Below are 18,233 nucleotides of genomic sequence, written 5' to 3'. Positions count from 1 at the left end.
TTCCTATTAAAGCTTCTGTAAAGATGAGTCAGAGGATGAGGAAGGAATCCCTGCCTTGGACTTCATTGACCTAACTTTAAACCATTAAGTGGATGGAGTAATTCATGCAGGTGCATCCGTCACAAAAGACTGAGCTTTGTCTAAATATAGACCTTGAAACCACCTCTGGCACATAAGCCCTTACAGAGCACTCTCACTCTCCCAAAAAAGTGAAGGCTTGCTTTACGTCTTGCCTATGATTTCATTACAGTTGCAAATGTTTGCAGTCAGTATTTTTTATAATTCCAATTCCAGTGTTGATTGGTAATTCACACAAGGACCCTTGAAGAGATAGATTTTTACCTTGCAATGCCCCCTTGTGATAGGAATGATTCACTGACAGCAACTCAAACAAGCTGCAGAACTGGTAGTTATACAACTGGGGAGTTTTCTGGACTCATTTACGCAATAATATACATTACATAAGCGTTCAGAAAAAAAGAACAAAACAAACAGCTAACTGCTAATTCTATGGGTCATATTTCAGAACACTCAGCCTCATGACTGACCATTCCCCCCCCAAACTATTGTTAAAGAAACATATTGAAACTATTTTGCCTCAAAGCTGGTTTAAACACATAAAAAATTTGAGTGCTAATGAGTTTACCCAACAAGGGTATAAAAGACATGAGCTTTGGTTTTATTCACAAGGCAACATATTCACAAATATTTGTGACATTTTCCTGAAAAAACAATACATTAGAAACAGTAAACCTGCTTAGTCTTTGTTATTGCAAGCTGACAAAGAAAACACACTAATGGGTTCTAATATTTTAAAAAGCTTTTGCCAGGCAGTGGAAAAAAAAACAAAAAAACAAAAAACAAAATAAACAATCATGTCCACTAGAGGCACAGCATCAATGGGAAACAGGTCTACTGTGTATAATCACTAGTGTTAATTGCTCTTATTTAACCTGACCTCAATTGAACACTCTTGCTTGTTTCCAACAGTCTCTCCAAACTGACCACCAATCACTCTGTGAAATACCTAATGCAGGCTGCAGGGCAGTATTTGATGGGCAGGCTTTAGTGACTCATTCAGTCGATCACTCTTAGCCTCTCACACACATATGTAGTGTCGATGAGTCACTGCATCAAAGGTCGGCCTCTCTTTGTCTGCCTTTTCTTCTCTCGCACGCACGTTTGAACATGCATATTCTATTTGACTACACAATACGCCACTGACATTAAGGACCTATAGCACACCGCATTGATTAATCCCAAAGGACACTGCAGGTCGTAGCAGCAACAACAATGACCGTGTAAAAGCATACATATGAAACTGTACAGTATTTCTAAGACTTACAATGGACTTCCATTTCTGTATGCTGCAAGATCAAACACTGCATATTAATCAAATCTCCCATTCTGCGGTTGTGAGAGTGTGTGTGTCATAGGGAAGGGCATGAGGGGAAAGAGCAAGTCCTGATTTCACCAGCAGCTCCGGATAGCTGTGCCTGACTAATGCATGACTGACATGAAAGTCATGACACAATGACGCACAGCTCCGGGTGGGTCAGGCTCCGCCGTGGCGACAGCATATACCGTCACTATATTGTGCATGGCTGTATTGACACTGAGGCGTCTCTGTTACTCATGTTCTCAAGACAAACACACTATCTCTTTCTGAGTAATAGATGTGCATGAGGATGCAAGAACTGATGTAAGATGACGAAGCAAATCCATAAAACCAATCTGTAAAAAATTCCATAAAATCCATAAAATAGCATACAAAAACTGTTTATTTGGTTGCTTGACATTTTATAAGGCATTTGAGGGGAATGTCATTGATTTTTCTAAAGTTCTGCATAATTAAATGGTTGAGATGTAAACAAAGTCATTCAGAGTGTTTTGGAGTATAATGTTCCATTCTAGAGAAATTTTTCACAAATGCTCAGAGTGGTGGTTATAGGAATCAGACGTCTAAAGAGCTGCCTGCTCCGGAGCATTTCTTGTCAAACCACACTGAATGACTTAATAACTACATTAACAATTTAAATATGCAGCAGTTTAGAAAAAACAGTAGAATTCCCCATGAAGTTTTAACACTGTCCAACATCACATGGCCAGAAACTTAAAAATGTTAGTACATCATGCAAGAGAGATTAGAAAAAATCATTTTAATCACTCAAATACTTTTGGTCCTTTTCCTATACCTTTACCTATACCTAACCTATACCTAATATCATTCTACATGATTTCTATAAAAAATATTTACAAAAACCTTGAGCTTTACATGTACTACTCTAGCAAATAATAACAATAATTACTGCTGGTTATACAAACAAGGTTTTATTTAATCAGTTTAATGTAAGATCACTGTATAAAATACTAATCACAACGCTGTCAAATACTGTAACACCAGATGAAAGTTCATGATGAATACTCAGGTTAATTCTCATCATCTGTAACATCCTCCAAATCATCATCCTCATCTTCATCCTCTTCCTCATCGTCATCCTCATCATCTTCCTCATCCCTTTTCCTCTGTGCTTTTGGGGTCCTTGACTGTTTCAGAAAACAGAATACACCGATCAGACATAACATTATGACCACCTCCTTGTTTCTACGCTCCGCTTACTATATAGGTGCACTTTGTAGTTCTACAATTACAGACTAGTCCATCTGTTTCTCTGCATACTTTGTTAGCCCCCTTTTACCCTGTTCTTCAGTGGTCAGGACCCCCATGGACCCTCACAGAGCAGGTACTGTTTGGGTAGTGGATCATTTTCAGCACTGCAGTAACATTGACGTGGCGGTGTGTTAGTGTGTGTTGCGCTGGTACAAGTGGATCAGACACAGCAGTGCTGCTGTAGTTTTTAAACACTGTCCACTCTATTAGACACTCCTACCTTGTCAGTCCACCTTGTAGATGTAAAGTCAGAGACGATAGCTCATCTGCTGCTGCACAGCTTGTGTTGGTCATCCTCTAGTCCTTGATCAGTGGTCACAGGACGCTGTTGGCTGGATATTTTTGGTTGGTGGACTATTCTCAGTCCAGCAGTGACACTGAAGTGTTGAAAAACTCCAGCAGCACTGCTGTGTCTGATCCACTCAGACCAGCACAACACACACTAATACACCACCACCACATCAGTGTCACTGCAGTGCTGAGAATGATCCACCATCCAAATAGTACCTGCTTTGTGAGGGTCCATGGGGGTCCTGACCACTGAAGAACAGGGTGAAAGGGGGCTAACAAAGTATGCCAAGGAACAGATGGACTACAGTCTGTAATTGTAGAACTACAAAGTGCACCTATATAGTAAGCGGAGCGTAGAAACAAGGTCATAATGTTATGCCCAATCTGTGTATATAGTTATGTTCAAGGTAACAAGCTTGATGTCATAATGAGTGATCTACAGGTACATGGCTGGAGGTGCCCATGCCTGATTCATAGTATTCGACTGCATCATTATTATGAAGACCACGTTGCCATGTTGGTAAGCAAGCTTTGTCTCATCACTGTAATGTAGGTACAACCCTGCAGGTGGCTGAAGACCAAAAGCAAAATAGCAAAATAGATCAGAATGACACAAAAAACATGAAAAGATATGTGGACACTTTAGATGCAGTTTCCAGAAAACACTAAAAGGAGAAGATTAGCTGGATTGGTGGACTGGATCTGTATAGTCTGCATATCTCCGGAGTTCAGAACATTCTAATCTGTGAGATTTTACAAAAACTAATAGTTTTTATATTAATAAAATATATTTTATACTAATATTCCACTTTAAATGGTGCTGCAGTTATGTAAACACAGAACAAATTACAAAAGGTGGCTAATATGAAGCCAACATCAGCTTACCTCAATAAATGCATTAATTTACCTCAACAAATGCATCCTTAATCAACAAATACCGTACACTTTCACTTGGTGATACGTAATGAGCAGCTAATGAGCAGCAAGGCAGAGCTGTTAAACTCACCTCACTGGCTGATCTAATGCTGTGTCCCAGACCACACACTTCTGTACTTCACCTACTACACTAATCAGTGCACTTCTAATGGCTCTATTTTTACACATTATTTAGTGTGCTAGGCAATATACTCAAATATATCAGTTAATATGCTTTAAATTAGATATAAAAAAGTGATCCAAAACATGTCCAAAACTATCTTTGCTGGATCGGTTATGCCTTTGTTATCTCATTTCAAACCCCCACAGCACTGCTGAATGAACTTGATGTTGCCTGCTAAAATGGTGGCACAATTTTTGCCTGCCAAAACTGTGATGTCACTGGAATACTATCAATTGACTGAGTATCATCTAGCAAAAATTCTGTTTTAAACTCCTGTTTGGCTCACCACACACCAGTATTCATTTATAACTCATTTTAACATATTTCTTTTGGTTTTCAAAGTCACACTCCTGATTCTGGTATAGCAGGAACTTTCAGCGCTACAACAGGGTAAAAAAACCCCTCATTAAAACATACAACAGGTGCATTCCACAATTATCTATCAGCAAACTGGTGTGGTGGGTATGCTGGAAAGTACAATATGAAACAGAACGATCATACCAGACTTAAAAAGGCAGTTTCAAGTCATTAATTTATAGATCAGCATAATCAACTGGTCTTTCGTTCTGTTAATCTTAGGGTGGGTTGCTCCAACAAAGATTAAATTAAACAGGCTTTATAGCTAATCAAGGATTTGTTAATCTGGGTTTTATTTTAAATCGAGCTGTGTTGCACCACTTATTTTTAAACATGGATTAACAAATCTGCAATTAAAACCTTAACCAGACATTCAATTGTCTGCCATGATGAATTCTGCAGTATAAATAAACAGCAACAACATTGCTGTCCACACTAATCATTATCTATAAGTGATTTGCAAAAATTAATATGAAAAAGATAGGCAGTCAGTTCAGACTAATACCTGCACTCTCTAAATACGGAGCTATGCTGTTGTAAAAAAATGCATAATATAGTTTGGAGCTGTCTTGCTGAAACTAGCAGGGACGACCTTGAAAAATACATTGCCTAGAAGGCAGCATATGTTTATCCAAAATGCTTATGTACTTCTCATCATTAATGGTACCTTCACTGTTGTGCAAGTTACCCATGCTATTGGCACTGACACATCCCAATACCATGGCAGACACTGGCTTTTGTACTTTGCGTTGGTAACAACCGAGATGGTTGTTTTTCTTCTTTGGCCAGAGAATGCAACATCCATTATCACCAAAAACAATTTTAAGTGTGAATCGTGAGACCACAGCACACGTTTCCACTTTGAGTCAGGCAATTTTAGATGAGATTTAGCCCAGAGAAGTCAGCTGGATGTTGTTGATATATGACTAATGCTTTGCACAGTACAGCCTTTTCTTGCATTTGTAGATGCAGTGATGGACTGTGTTTACTGACAATGTTTTTCTGAAGTATTCTCAAGCTCACATGGTAATATTCATTACAGAAGCATGTTGGTTTTTAATGCAGTGTCATCTGCGGGAACGAAGATCACAGGCATTCAATGTTTGTTTTTAGCCTTTTTTTTTACACACAGAGATTTCATTGGATTTGCCATATATTTTAATAACTGACTTTGAACTGTAAACCGTAGAAACCCTGAAATCCTTGCAATCATGTGTTGAAGAAATGTTATTTTTAAACTGTTCGTTAAACTGGTCTATTCACTCATACTTTTTTTTTGCCAAGTGGTGACTGAGCCTTTTGTGAATGCTGCTTTTATACCCAAAAGCTCCAAAACAGATGTTTCTGATTTTTGATTTCTCAGTCTTACATTGCTCCTGTCCCAACATGTTTGGAATCAAACTTAGAATTTGCATATATTTGTAAAAATCAATTAAGTTGCTTCAGTATAGTACAGGGGTGCCCAGTCCTGGTCCTAGAGATCTACCACTGCACAGTTTAGGTCCAGTCTTAATCAAACACACCTGATCCAGGTAATGAAGGCTTTCAGGGTCATCTGAGTATTAGGACCAGGTGTGTTGTATCTGAACTCTCCAGGGTGGCAGACCTCCGGGTCCTGGATTGGGCATCACAGGTGTAGTATTACATAGTCTTTTCTTTGTGCTGTTTTTAATTAAACACCTGTAAAAGTCAGTTTACAAATCACAACTTTCTGTTTTTATTTGCATTTAACCTACTGTCAGAACTGGTTGTGTAACAGTAACATGGCTAATTATTAGCCATGCATATTTCTGTCTTAACCCAGTTTATTATCATAAAGTTTATTATCTGCACAGCCTAAAGGGAGTTCTGGTGATATAAATATTATGCACTATGCCAGGCACAAATCTGTGACAGATTTGGCAGATCCACTGCTGACATTCCAGTAATACTGTGTAAATATGACCCCAGTTTAATGCACAGGGAAATGAAAATGCTAAAAGTAGCAACTGAGCCGATTACAGGAAGCTTTCCAGCATAAATTTATCAGTGCTTTATGAGAAGCAATAATTTTGAAGGTGTAAACAGCAATAAAGCAATAAAAGAACTGTTTTATGAACACAAACAACAAGATTTTATAACAGTAAGAATGTGAGTTCCCTGTGAGTATGAATGTGAATTAAAACTTAAATTTGTAAAGCGTTTGCATAACACTCACCTGCAAGGTCCCTGATTTACTCATGGATGTGCCAGTCCGATTTAAAGATGTTTTGGAATTAGCACGGACTATCTCTAAGCGGGACTGATAGTCTGGGGGGTGCAGCGTGCTCCTGAATACCTGCAAAGACAATCAGAGGAGCGAATGACTATTTCTCATCTGGTAAAACTAAATATCCTTTAATACTAAACCAAGTGTTTATATTAGTCTATGCTGAAAGATGTTTACCATCGAAAATCATTTCTACGTACAGGCCGACTCCTTGACTTCTAATATAATTGTGTTACACGCCAACAGTTGTTCTGTTGTTTTACTCAGTACAGGGAAATACATCAAAATGACTGGCTGTGGCAATAAACTGACACAGCAGATAGAGGTTAGTTTGAATTGCTATGTCCCTTTAAAACTGACATAATGTTGGAACAAAAAGGTACATACAGACAGCCAAAACATTTAGCAGTAAGAATGTTTCAGTCACAGTCATAACTCACTGCTTTGTATGCAAGTTATCCCTCATTGTCACTTTATCAACTTCTCACTTTATTAGCCTCTATTACATATTACTGGTTAAGGTGAGTATACATGGCTTGCCTACAATAAGCTTGTCATAACATAACTACAATTTCCATGTGAAATAGCTATTTAACTGTAAAGCAAAGTATAAAAAAATATTTTAAAAATGCCAGACTTGCATGCAAGACCTTGGTGTAGTCAAGTTAGACAAGAATAAAGCTCATTTTGGCAGGTCAGGAAATCAGGAATAAAACTATTTGCCAAAAAGAAAATTCCTCTGCCAACTGCCAAGCCAAGCATGTTTTTCAAGATGCCTTTCAAATTGTTACATAGCAGGGACTATGAAAGGGACTGTGCTCCAGGAAGCAAGACATTCAGTGTCGTAATGACATTTCTATTAGAGAGAAACAGAACAGAGCAGAACAGAACAGATATTAGACAGTCCATCAGGTTGGCAGAAGGGGTTGAGGAGAGCCTGTTCAGCAGTGTTGAAACAGAATGGGTGCACACCTCTAGATCTCCCTCTTCATCCACATTCTGGATGTGCTGATAAGCAGTTGTATACACCTCCAAAGCTTTGGCATGGAACATCATCTCTATGGTCACAAACTCCCCAAAGATTTTCTGTATGGCAGAAAGAAACACAGGAGGATTAATATTCATGAAGGTGAAACATCCATTCAAAAATACAGCTATGCTTCTTATTGAAATGGACACTCACTTAAACTCAATTAACTTGTCTGTTAACGCTTGTTCATGCTCTTAGGATATTTAAAAGTGAGTTTCACATTCTATGAAATACTGCAGCTTAGACATAATAATGGCTTAAAAACTAGGCTACTTCTCAAAATGATGTAATGCTTTTGCCACACAACCAGTAAATTGTGTAATCTCAGTAACCTTGATATCTTGAATTTTCTGCTTTTCAAACACGTCTATTGTCTCCTCCAGTTGGCGAGTCGTGCGTGTAGCGTCCATTGTGGCTCTCTGGAGTTCACTCTCAGCCTGTCACGACACAAGTGAAACTCACGATGCCGGGAACAAACTGTTCAGAGCAGTCTGTTCATTTACTGTGGAACTTCATGATGGGAAATCACCCCAGTGAGAAGTGTTAAACTGCTATAAAGAAGTGTCTTACAGTAATTATGCAGTCATACAAATTGACAGTTATAAAGAAATGTAAAATACAGAGTCTGATGGCCCACCTGTGACTGTGACAGTCTGTTAAGGAAGCAAATTGAGTAGAATTTTCAACACAATAACTCTCTTATTATTACTGTTTAATTTGCTTTTTTTTCAATAAACAAGTGTCACAGTCCAAGTACAGCAAAATATTCAACCCTCTGAAGTGTTTCTAAAACTGAGCTGTGAATAATAAACTAGTAAAGTCGGATGATATGTTACAATGCCTCTGCAACTCTTACTTAATGTCCTCAAGCATGTGGTTTTGAATGTTCAAGCAAAAAGCTCATATTGCTGTTTTTCAATAAAATTCTTGTGCCAAATGAACTAAAGTCGTTCTAAATTTCAACACAGCCAACACCATTCATACCACCTGGCACCTTTTCAAAGCTCAAATGTCCTCACTGTGCTCATTAAAACAATGAAATCATGTAAGAAGTGATCCAAGTAGTCTAAAAGAGGTTTAAAGTCAATAGGGAAGAACATTTCAAACTATAATCTGTTGTTTTTATTGTCTTTTTTACCCTCACAATAACAAACAGGTGTGGCAAATCAATTCAGGTTTGAGTTTTAGTTTGTTGGGGAATACTGGGTCAGTGCAGTACAAGTCTAAACCTGTAAAACTCACTAAGGTGTAAACAAGAAGATTTTAAGAAGAAGAAGAGAGCAGACAGGAAGGATACAATGATCTGCCTGTCTGAGGGGTTTCTCTGTCTCATTCTCTCCAGCTGCTGCATCTGCTTTGCCTCTCGGTTCCTAGCGCTTTGGGTCAGCTTCAGGTCTGCCTGTGGGTTCGAGGGAAGGTATGAGGAATGAGGAGGGGAAAAAAATAAAAAAAAACGACGGAAACAAGTTCTCATGTTCATGCTCAGGATGACAATGCTTTAAACAAAGACAAGAAAGTGCTTTTCTCTGAACAGATGGAAATACTATGCACATACTTTTCATACTGTGGTTAATAACAAAATATACAATGCCTTTATAAGTACTGGGACAATGAAGTCCAAATGTTTACACTAGCTAGATGGTGAAAAGATGAATGTAAATATAAAGCACAGAATATTTTTGATTGTGTCTCATGTTAAACACAAATAACAGACCTCTGAAAGCCTTCACTCACGTCTTAGGACCTCACCAAATTGAAAGTGCATGGTATATAAGTTTCTAAATGTGTATACAAATTACAGTATGCAGTTCACTTTACAAAAAACAGAGCCTGTGGTCAGACACATAAATCAGCAACCACAAATCATTGTAGCAGGAAAAAACATGACAAGAGAAAACATGCAAAGATGCTGTTGTCTGTGTGTTACAGGCAAAAATATTATAATGCGAAAGGCTAAAACATTTACTTTTATCTCAATAACTATGCTCACCTAATATGTGGGCTCAAAAGGGCTAGACTAGAAGTTTATTATAATAAGACATATATTCACTTTTTCATCATCACTAGTGTAAGAAATATATAGCAATATATAGTAAGCATTTATTTTCATCTCAATGTCTCAATATTTAGGGAAGGTATAGTTTTCTACCATGAATGACAATATAATCAATATTGAACTGATAGGACTTTGACAAATGAAAATGAAAAGTTCTCACTGAATTCACTTGCTGGACAGGTTCAAACACACACTCGTAATTTTGCAAAGCTATTGCTCATAGCAGGACTCTCATTTGAAAATAAAAATGTAACAATGTTTTACATTAACAAAAATATATAACTGAGTAAAATGAGTCCAAACTGAACTTTGTATTTATATAGCATTTTTTAGGACTGAAACTGCTGTGACAGAAAAAGGCCATATTCAATATTCACCACTAATACTCCCTAATATTCACCAATACTACTCCCTAAAATCCACCAATGACTACTCTCTAAAATCCAGTGATTACTCCCTAAAATCCACCAATGACTACTCTCTAAAATCCCGTGATTACTCCCTAAAATCCACCAATGACTACTCCTTAAAATCCACAGAAATTACTCTTTAAAATTGACCATTGATTACTCCCTAATATTCACGAGTGACTACTCCCTAAAATCAACCAATGACTACTCCCTAAAATTTACAGTGATTACTCCTTAAAATTCACTAAAACTCTCTAATATGCACTAATACTACTTCCTTAAATTAATCAATACCACCCTTTTATATTAACCAAAACTACTCACCAAGCAGTTATTTCATAATTCACCAACACTACTCTCTATAATTCACCAACACTACCCTCTAATATTCACCAATACTACTCCCAAAAATTCACAATACTGCTCCCTAAAATGAACCACTACTACTGTATGAAATGGGCAAACAGCTAGACGCAAGCATCAACCGTCAGGAACATGCCTTAACAGGTACTGAATGTCTGCATTGTTTACATGATAAATGCTGGCCAGTGATACAATCCAATCCCTCATTTGAACAGAGAAAACCACACAGCAGTGCTGTCGGCCACCCAGGGCTGTGAGTGAAGAACAATCATCTGTGCCCATAGAGCCTGAGCACTAGAACAATGTAATGCTGCCCTCATGTGACTGCTAAGAGTAATACAAGATGTACTCTACGTGCTTGATTACTGTGAACAAAATGTAACATCCACCTACCTTGACGACATTAAGGCCTACTTGTGAAATCCTTAAACTTACCCTTTTAATTTTCACAGTAGTACCATAGGCTTTCAACGGCTCAACGACTTTAGCTTCAAGTCTTTCCACCTGTGAGTAACAGTTAGAAATTAGAAATGTCCGATCTTGCATAAAATGCAGACTTTTCTAACATGTCATACAAAAAGGTAACATGACCCATACATTGCTGTCACTAAACTTTGCTGTTTTTTTTAACACACCTCTGCTTGGCGATAGTCCTGAATTTTGGCAAGCTGGTCTGCAAAATTCTTCAGTCCATTTTTTAGGTTTGGCGTTTCTGTGTCTGCGTAAAGGCTGATCTCTCTGACCAGCACATCAGCTTTGTCCCTCAGCCGGGCAGTTTTACGCACATATGCTGCAAAGAGTTGACACAACTCTCCAAAGTGTTTCTCCACATGGGTGATGCTCTCCTGGATCTGCTTGGTCTGTGTGTCCCTTTATGAAACAGGAAACGAGGAAAAACGAGCGGAATGTGTGAGAATAGGGCGCTGCTGTATTAACTGTACGAGCTATATGAGTTGTTTATGAGGTTATGAAGAAACATAGCTATATGTCTTAAAAAGCTGAAATGCTGACATTTACTGAGACGACTAACACGCGTATATCTAAAACTGCAAAATGAAGAAGTATCAACACAGTCAACCATAATTCACTAAAGTTAGTTAACTTTAGCTAGCAATCTAAACAGTTAGCGTTAAGTTAGTCAGCGAATGGGACGCAAGCTAGCTACTACTAGCTACAGGTAACTATATGGAACTGGAAGGACAAATCTGAAAACATTTCTGCTAGCTTAGCTCTTTATCTAGCAAGCTAACTCGTTATTTTATAGGTTCCCTAGTTATTCTGTCAGTATAAATGCTTGAGATAATTTAAATGAGACTCTGTATCCTCTAGTTAGTTCTTATACCGTGTTTTTATCTCGCTGTTTATCCGCGCTGTGATTTAGCCGCTCATTGCTGTTTATCAACATCAGCGAGAACGCTAACGTTAGCATCGCTCACTTAGCTACTCCCTGATTTACGGATTCACAGAAATTACCTTGCTCTCGCGTCGGGTGTTCGGCTCATGGTCACTCTCAGCAAACCACCACCTAACTAATATTATTTTATAATAATTTTAAACTAATCTGGCTGAAGTATTTCTGTATGAGGCGGATCTCATTTTTGGCTTCGAGGGAAATGAACGCTACGCGCCGTTTCCATGGAGTTGGAGTTACGGCCACTTCCGGTTGAGTCAGCGGCAAAAAGATTATTAATTATTTTATTTTCTTTAAAGTGTATTTATTTAATACAGTATTTACTTATGTATTCATTATTTTATGTTATTATATGTATATATTATATTATATCTTTTAATACCTTATATATTATACTATATTATATTATATTATATTGTTTTTTGGGTATATTTAACATTTATGTTTGACACATTTAGTTGCACCGTTCTGGATGTAATCTAAACTTTTTGTGTTACGTTCGGTTCAAAATTATCAATTTTAAAGTGGAACCATAAAAATTTTGTTTCTTTTTTTCCTCTTTACATGCTTAGCTCAGGCTTAGGCTTATACCCCTACTGTGCAAATGGGGAAGGGGGTATAGATTTAAGTTGAAAAAAACAAACCAAAACAACAACAAAGTTAGTATGTTTCCATTTTTTTCCCCATTTTGAACCAAATAGGACTCAAGGATTAAGGTAACTGAGATTAGCTTGCACCGTTCTCCACCATAAATATCCCGCAGCACTTTTATTGCTTTTGTAATGTTGCCAAAAGCCGTTGTGATCTTTGAAATTAATGGGAATTCATTGTGATGCACTATGTTTCAAATGCATGAATGTCACCAGCTGCTCTGTCTGTCTCTGTGGAGAATGTCCAAAAACCTTAATTATCATGCTTAATCAGCCATGGAATTGAAACAGGGGAGATTCCACTGTAACAGATTGTGCACAACACAGCCACTGCATTTGCTTTCTGCAATCCTGTTTAGGGAGGCTGTATCGGCCCACTTACAATACAGCATTTAAGGCACCGTATTTTAGTTTTTGCCTAATAACTGTTCAACATCGTTATTACCTATTTAATAATTAAGTTACTGCATAGTCAGGGGGAGATTATGGATGATGACTAGATAATATTATCCAGAAGATTCCCAAAACTATTTGTGCTCATGTTATGGCTAATAAATATGGATGTGTGGATGTGTTGACAGATTTGTACTGTGTAAAAAATCTATACTTTCTCCAGTGGGTTGTGGAGTGGTGTAAATGTGCACCACTGGGTGGCAATCTACCTCTTTCTTTTGTTTCTGTAGCTTCAGATTGTTCACTGATCTTACTCATCTAAGATGAAATTTGTCTGTGATTTTAGGAAGATTGTATTTCAAAGATCACACGGATGTTTAGTTTGTTGACTTTGTTTAAATTTGTATAATTAGATGGTCATCTGAAATGTTTTCTCAGAACAATTGCAGTTGAAACAGCACATTTTAGAACTTAACCATCCATAAAGCATTGCATGATGTCAAACTGTGCAGGTTGCATATCATTGCATTTGTACTACAATAGGTCTTCATGCTATCTTACTACTGTGTGTTTTCTTGCCTACTGCTTGTAGATTCTAGTTTCCGTTGCTGTGCAGCATCCAAGGAGTGATGCATTGTTCGTTTGGTGCATAAATTTATTCTGTAAGAGTGCGTCTTCCTGGAGACGGAGTCTGACTTTCTTAAAGAACAGATGGTGTTATTACAAAAACACCAATTAGCAGGAAGTGGGTTGCATCCTCGCAGCTCGCAGAGCTTTGTGTTGGTGGCCGTCTGCGCATGGCTGACAGGTTATGTCAGAGAGAAGCGCTCCCGCTGAACAGATTGGGAGTGACATATGTCAGGAGCCGGGGCGGCAGTGGGCCCAATGAGAGCGCCGCTGAGGCCTGTGAGCATCGCTCCCTCGCCTGCAGGTGAAAGACCTCATCAGTGCCGGGGCCCACGAGAGCCCTCAAGCCATATCCTCCACATCCTCCATCTCCTCTATCTCCCACACCCCACCAATCACCAGCAGCCGCCTTCTCTATCCGTCTGTCAGCCTGCCTGCCGCTGTATTTATGCACTCCGTGGTGCCTGTCAGCAGGTATATAAAAATAACAGTTCCTAAACTGTTCCTGGCTTGCAGTTCTAAGAAAAATGCTTTAATTGACCTGTGCATTCTCCGGCCACAAATGTAACCTTTTGTGGCTATTGTTGCCACATAACAGTTAGGTTGGAGTTAAGATTTGCTGTGATTGAGTTTATAGTTCAAAATGCTTTGCTACACAGCTGCACAATTGTTGTAGCTAATCTACAGATGTGTCAGCATGCTAATTGACAAGAAACTACATCCTAACACATGCTAAATTTCTGTATTTTGACAAAAGACTGTTGTACATGATAATTTTGTTATAATTATCGTTTTATTTTGTCTGCTATCCTGACCAGTCACAGATGTTCTTTTGCATCTTTTGTTTGGATGTGATAAAAGTAAATATAAATCATGTTGGTCCAAATAATACAGTTTATCTTTAACCATGTCACATCAGGAGTTTACCAGTTTGTTTTTAATAAATCATAAATCATGTCACAATGTGTAGCAATGGGTTGCAGTATGGTATTATATGGCAATATGGTCTTTTGTTCAAACTGTGCAGCCCATAACATGGAGATTCTTTAAACTTCAACTTTTTTCACAGAAGCCATTAAATGATTTTTCTGCCTGTTTTGGAGATTCCTCAGTTTTTGCTTCTTGCATTTTTTCCTTTCAATAATGTTGATGGAAATGGATAATGTATGATTTACAAAATCGGAAGTAAACTGTATTTTCATCTTGATAGATGTACATCCAACATTTATATTATTGTTTATATTCTGCTGAAATGCTATTTTTACAGTGCCATTGTGTATAATTTTTTTATATCAAGAAACCTGCGGTTATTCTGCCTTCCCCTTTTACCCCTCACGCAGTGGACCAACAATGTCCTGGTTAATCTGGTAACAGAGTTACATGGAAACTGGTGCTGGATCCTATCCGGGTGCTCATTGTGCAAAAGGCAGGAAACACTCTGGACAGGTCACCAGTCCATCACAGGGCAGGCATACATATTCACATACACCTAAGGGGCAGTTTAGCATCTCCAATCAGCCTGACTATATGTCAGTGGACTGTGGGAGGAAACCCAGACATGGGGAAAATATGCAAACTCCACACAGAAAGGACCATGGTTGCCTGAGCGGGGAATCAAACCCAGGCCCTTCTTGCTGTGAGGCAACAACACTACCCAGGGCACCACTGTGCTGGCCCTTATGAGAAACATCTGAGTCAATTTCCATTCTGCAAGGCCACTAGGGCAGCTGTAGAAACTAGCCATTGAAAAATTCTTTAGAGAACCAAAACTGGTTCTTCTGTGGCATCTGTCCAAACGCACATTTACTTTCACATAAAGTACATCCTTGAGTTTCTCCTGCTAAGGTTGAGTTCATTGAGATCATTCCTAAGCTGATATTCTTCTTCTGCATATTCTGAGATTTTTCTGATGCACAATTCTGTGACAAGTTATTCCATATTCATGAGCATTTGTTTTTTTAAGAGCACAAAATGTGGCAATCAAATTTTCCAAACCTATTCTTCCTCTGGAAGATGATGCAGAACCTTGACTGCAAGACATAGGAAGCTGTTTCTTATCAATTATGTCAAATTCTGAACTGTAGCGTTATTTAAAATATGGAATGCTGCTAAGCTATTTCTTGCACCTCCTAAATGCACACCATGCTGTGCACTCTGCTCAAGAGCACATAACTAACTGCACGCATGCACTTTGTCTATTCAGTGTTATGTGCATATTGTACTCTTAGTGTGGCTGCTAACTTGGACTCCACCTGAATGTGTAACAATTATGTATATTCTTATACAGTATGTGTGTCTGTGTGTGTGAACACAGTGATACTGATTCAGTCAAACCGATTCTGATTCAGTCAAACCGTAAAACAAAGTCAATGAAAAGCAAACACTGTAGTTTAGCCTACCTGAAAAGGCATTTTATTATTTGCTCAACTAAATTAGCCTGCTGTCTATATTCAAAAGTGATCCCAGTTCTTTGTGCCCCTATTTAGCCTTTTAAAATTGTCCTCCCATCTAATTCCATTTTTATTTGTAGTCCACCTTTAAGCCCACTCTGCTGAAGTGTTATGAATTCTTAAATTATTTATTGGTGATTTAGTATTAATAGCAATCTTAACTGCGACTGAGCATTCTTTGTGCCATATTCGTGCATTAACCCTTAATGCATCTCGAAGCTGGATATGTTGCCAGACAACTATTAGCCAATAGCCGAGTACATCTTTAGTGCCCGTTAACCTCCACACTATAAAAGGCTGCCCCCCTAAGCACACAATATCTATCCCTTCCCCAGAGAGGCAATTCTGGACGTGCTCCAGCATTGCTTAGCATGCCGTCTAATTGAAGATGACTTCAGACTACAGAAGCATGTGTGGTTTAAGGGCACATGCGAGCTGGTGAAGCTGTGTAGGAGTGATCAGGAAGGATGGAAGAGTGATTTTGAGTGAATATGTTTTTGTGAGACATAATTTGCAAGATATTTCACCATAGCCTGGCAAGAACTGTCCTTGTGTCATCAATATGCAAATGGCTGAAACTGCTAAGAGCGCAGCCGTGGATCCCTGAAGTGCATTCATTAGAAACTGTTAGCATAATTGATTCCCAGCACTGCAATAAAACTGGTCACTTTGTGAGCGGCTCTGGTCCCGAGGGATACAGAGAGAGGTCGCAGACTAAGTTCCAGAATAAATCACAGAGCGGTGCCATTGGCCGATGGATGGTGCTCATTCCCCTGAGGCTCACAGCAGTATTCCTGTCCCTGATGTCTGTGTCACAGCAGCATTATGGAGAGAAATTGACACTTTAGTCTGTGCTGCATCTACAACTCCTCAAAACTGTAATACATTTTATTATCACTGCCAGGACAAAACCTTGTATTTTCATTTTTTTGTTGTTTCCCCTGCTTTTCTTTGCATTATGTGAACATTTCATGATGAATGGACCAAGAGAAATGGTCCAAAATTACTTTAAAACCTTTAAAATCTTGTTACATTAACTTTGACCCAACAGTGATGATATTTTACTTTCTTAATTTAATAAATGCAGTAATACTGTATTATTACTATCTCTGACTTGTTTCTGATTCCTATGGAGCTCTGCTAGTGACATCCTGTATAAATAAAAATAATGCATGTCTACGCCATATTAACTTGTGGAAACGAGATCCTAATGCATGGCCATGAGCATAGACAAAGGAACGAGATAATTAAATTGTGGCCATGACTTAGTAAGACTTGGGAATGAGATCATGCCTTATTAAGTTGTGTTCAAGGCTTAATAATCTCACTCCCATGCCTTACTAAGCGATGGCTGTGCATTATTTTTATTCATACAGGATTTCACCAGCAGAGCTCCAGAGTTTCCACCTTTTACATAAGCTCTTAAAAATAAAGATTGCCAAGAAGAAACACTTTTGGTTTCCTAAAGAACTTTTGAATGGATGATTCTTTAGAGAACCAATCTAGTAAATGTGATATGTAAGTGTGAGGAACCTGGTCAAAGTAAAGGAACCTTGTTAAAGCAATGCAAATTAACCTTTTTGGTATTTTAATTCAACAGATATTTAAAAATTTAATTTTTTTGGTAACTTTTTTTTTAACTAATTTAATTTTAATTTTAATATTACAATTTAAGGCTGAACTGAGAGGCCAAAACAGGCTGAAGTTGCAATTTAAGGTTATTGTGAAAAGAGGTTAAACATGTAAAGGATTATTTATACTCTCAAGTCTCATGGTTCTTAAGGAAACCAAAAGTGATTCCGCAGTGGCATTACTCAAAGAGCTATCTGAAAGCTTGGACCATGCCTTCAACTTAAGCTTGTAGCCTGAGAAGAGACTGTATGACTCTTTGAGGGAACTCTGAGAACTTAAGCAAGAACTGTGAGGAGATGGGGTTGTGGTGGTGTGCAAAACCTCACAGGAAACAGAAAGCAAAGATGTACATTTAGAGGACCTCCTCCTAAACTCCAGTTACTCCATTTCTTGTGCAATACTAGCATATTTAGCACTGTGCTGTTGTGAGGCCATTAATAAATATTTTAATTAAGCATATTACGTTATTGTCCTTTTCCTTCTGCATTTGTGATTGTGCTTCGGATTCAGTACCTTACAAGTCTGAAGAGTGTTTCATAATGCTG

General features: G+C 38.2%; 1 protein-coding gene across 1 annotated transcript; it reads right to left on the bottom strand.

Moving 5' to 3' along the window:
• Window positions 1-1,763: 1,763 nt before the first annotated feature.
• On the bottom strand, window positions 1,764-12,173 carry cibar1 (CBY1 interacting BAR domain containing 1). Its single transcript, XM_036566266.1, has 9 exons — window positions 11,999-12,173; window positions 11,161-11,395; window positions 10,961-11,029; window positions 8,994-9,095; window positions 8,334-8,339; window positions 8,029-8,133; window positions 7,639-7,752; window positions 6,616-6,735; window positions 1,764-2,547 (listed from the first exon to the last, which is right to left on the bottom strand). Exons 1-9 carry the CDS (start codon window positions 12,025-12,027, stop codon window positions 2,431-2,433), a joined length of 897 nt encoding a protein of 298 aa, XP_036422159.1. The 5' UTR covers window positions 12,028-12,173; the 3' UTR covers window positions 1,764-2,430.
• Between the last annotated feature and the right edge of the window lie 6,060 nt (window positions 12,174-18,233).

This window comes from Colossoma macropomum, unplaced genomic scaffold (genome assembly GCF_904425465.1).
Source record: "Colossoma macropomum unplaced genomic scaffold, Colossoma_macropomum, whole genome shotgun sequence".
Lineage (NCBI taxonomy): Eukaryota > Metazoa > Chordata > Actinopteri > Characiformes > Serrasalmidae > Colossoma > Colossoma macropomum.
Note: the sequence above shows the minus strand (reverse complement) of the source record. Positions and strands in the feature narration are given on the sequence as shown.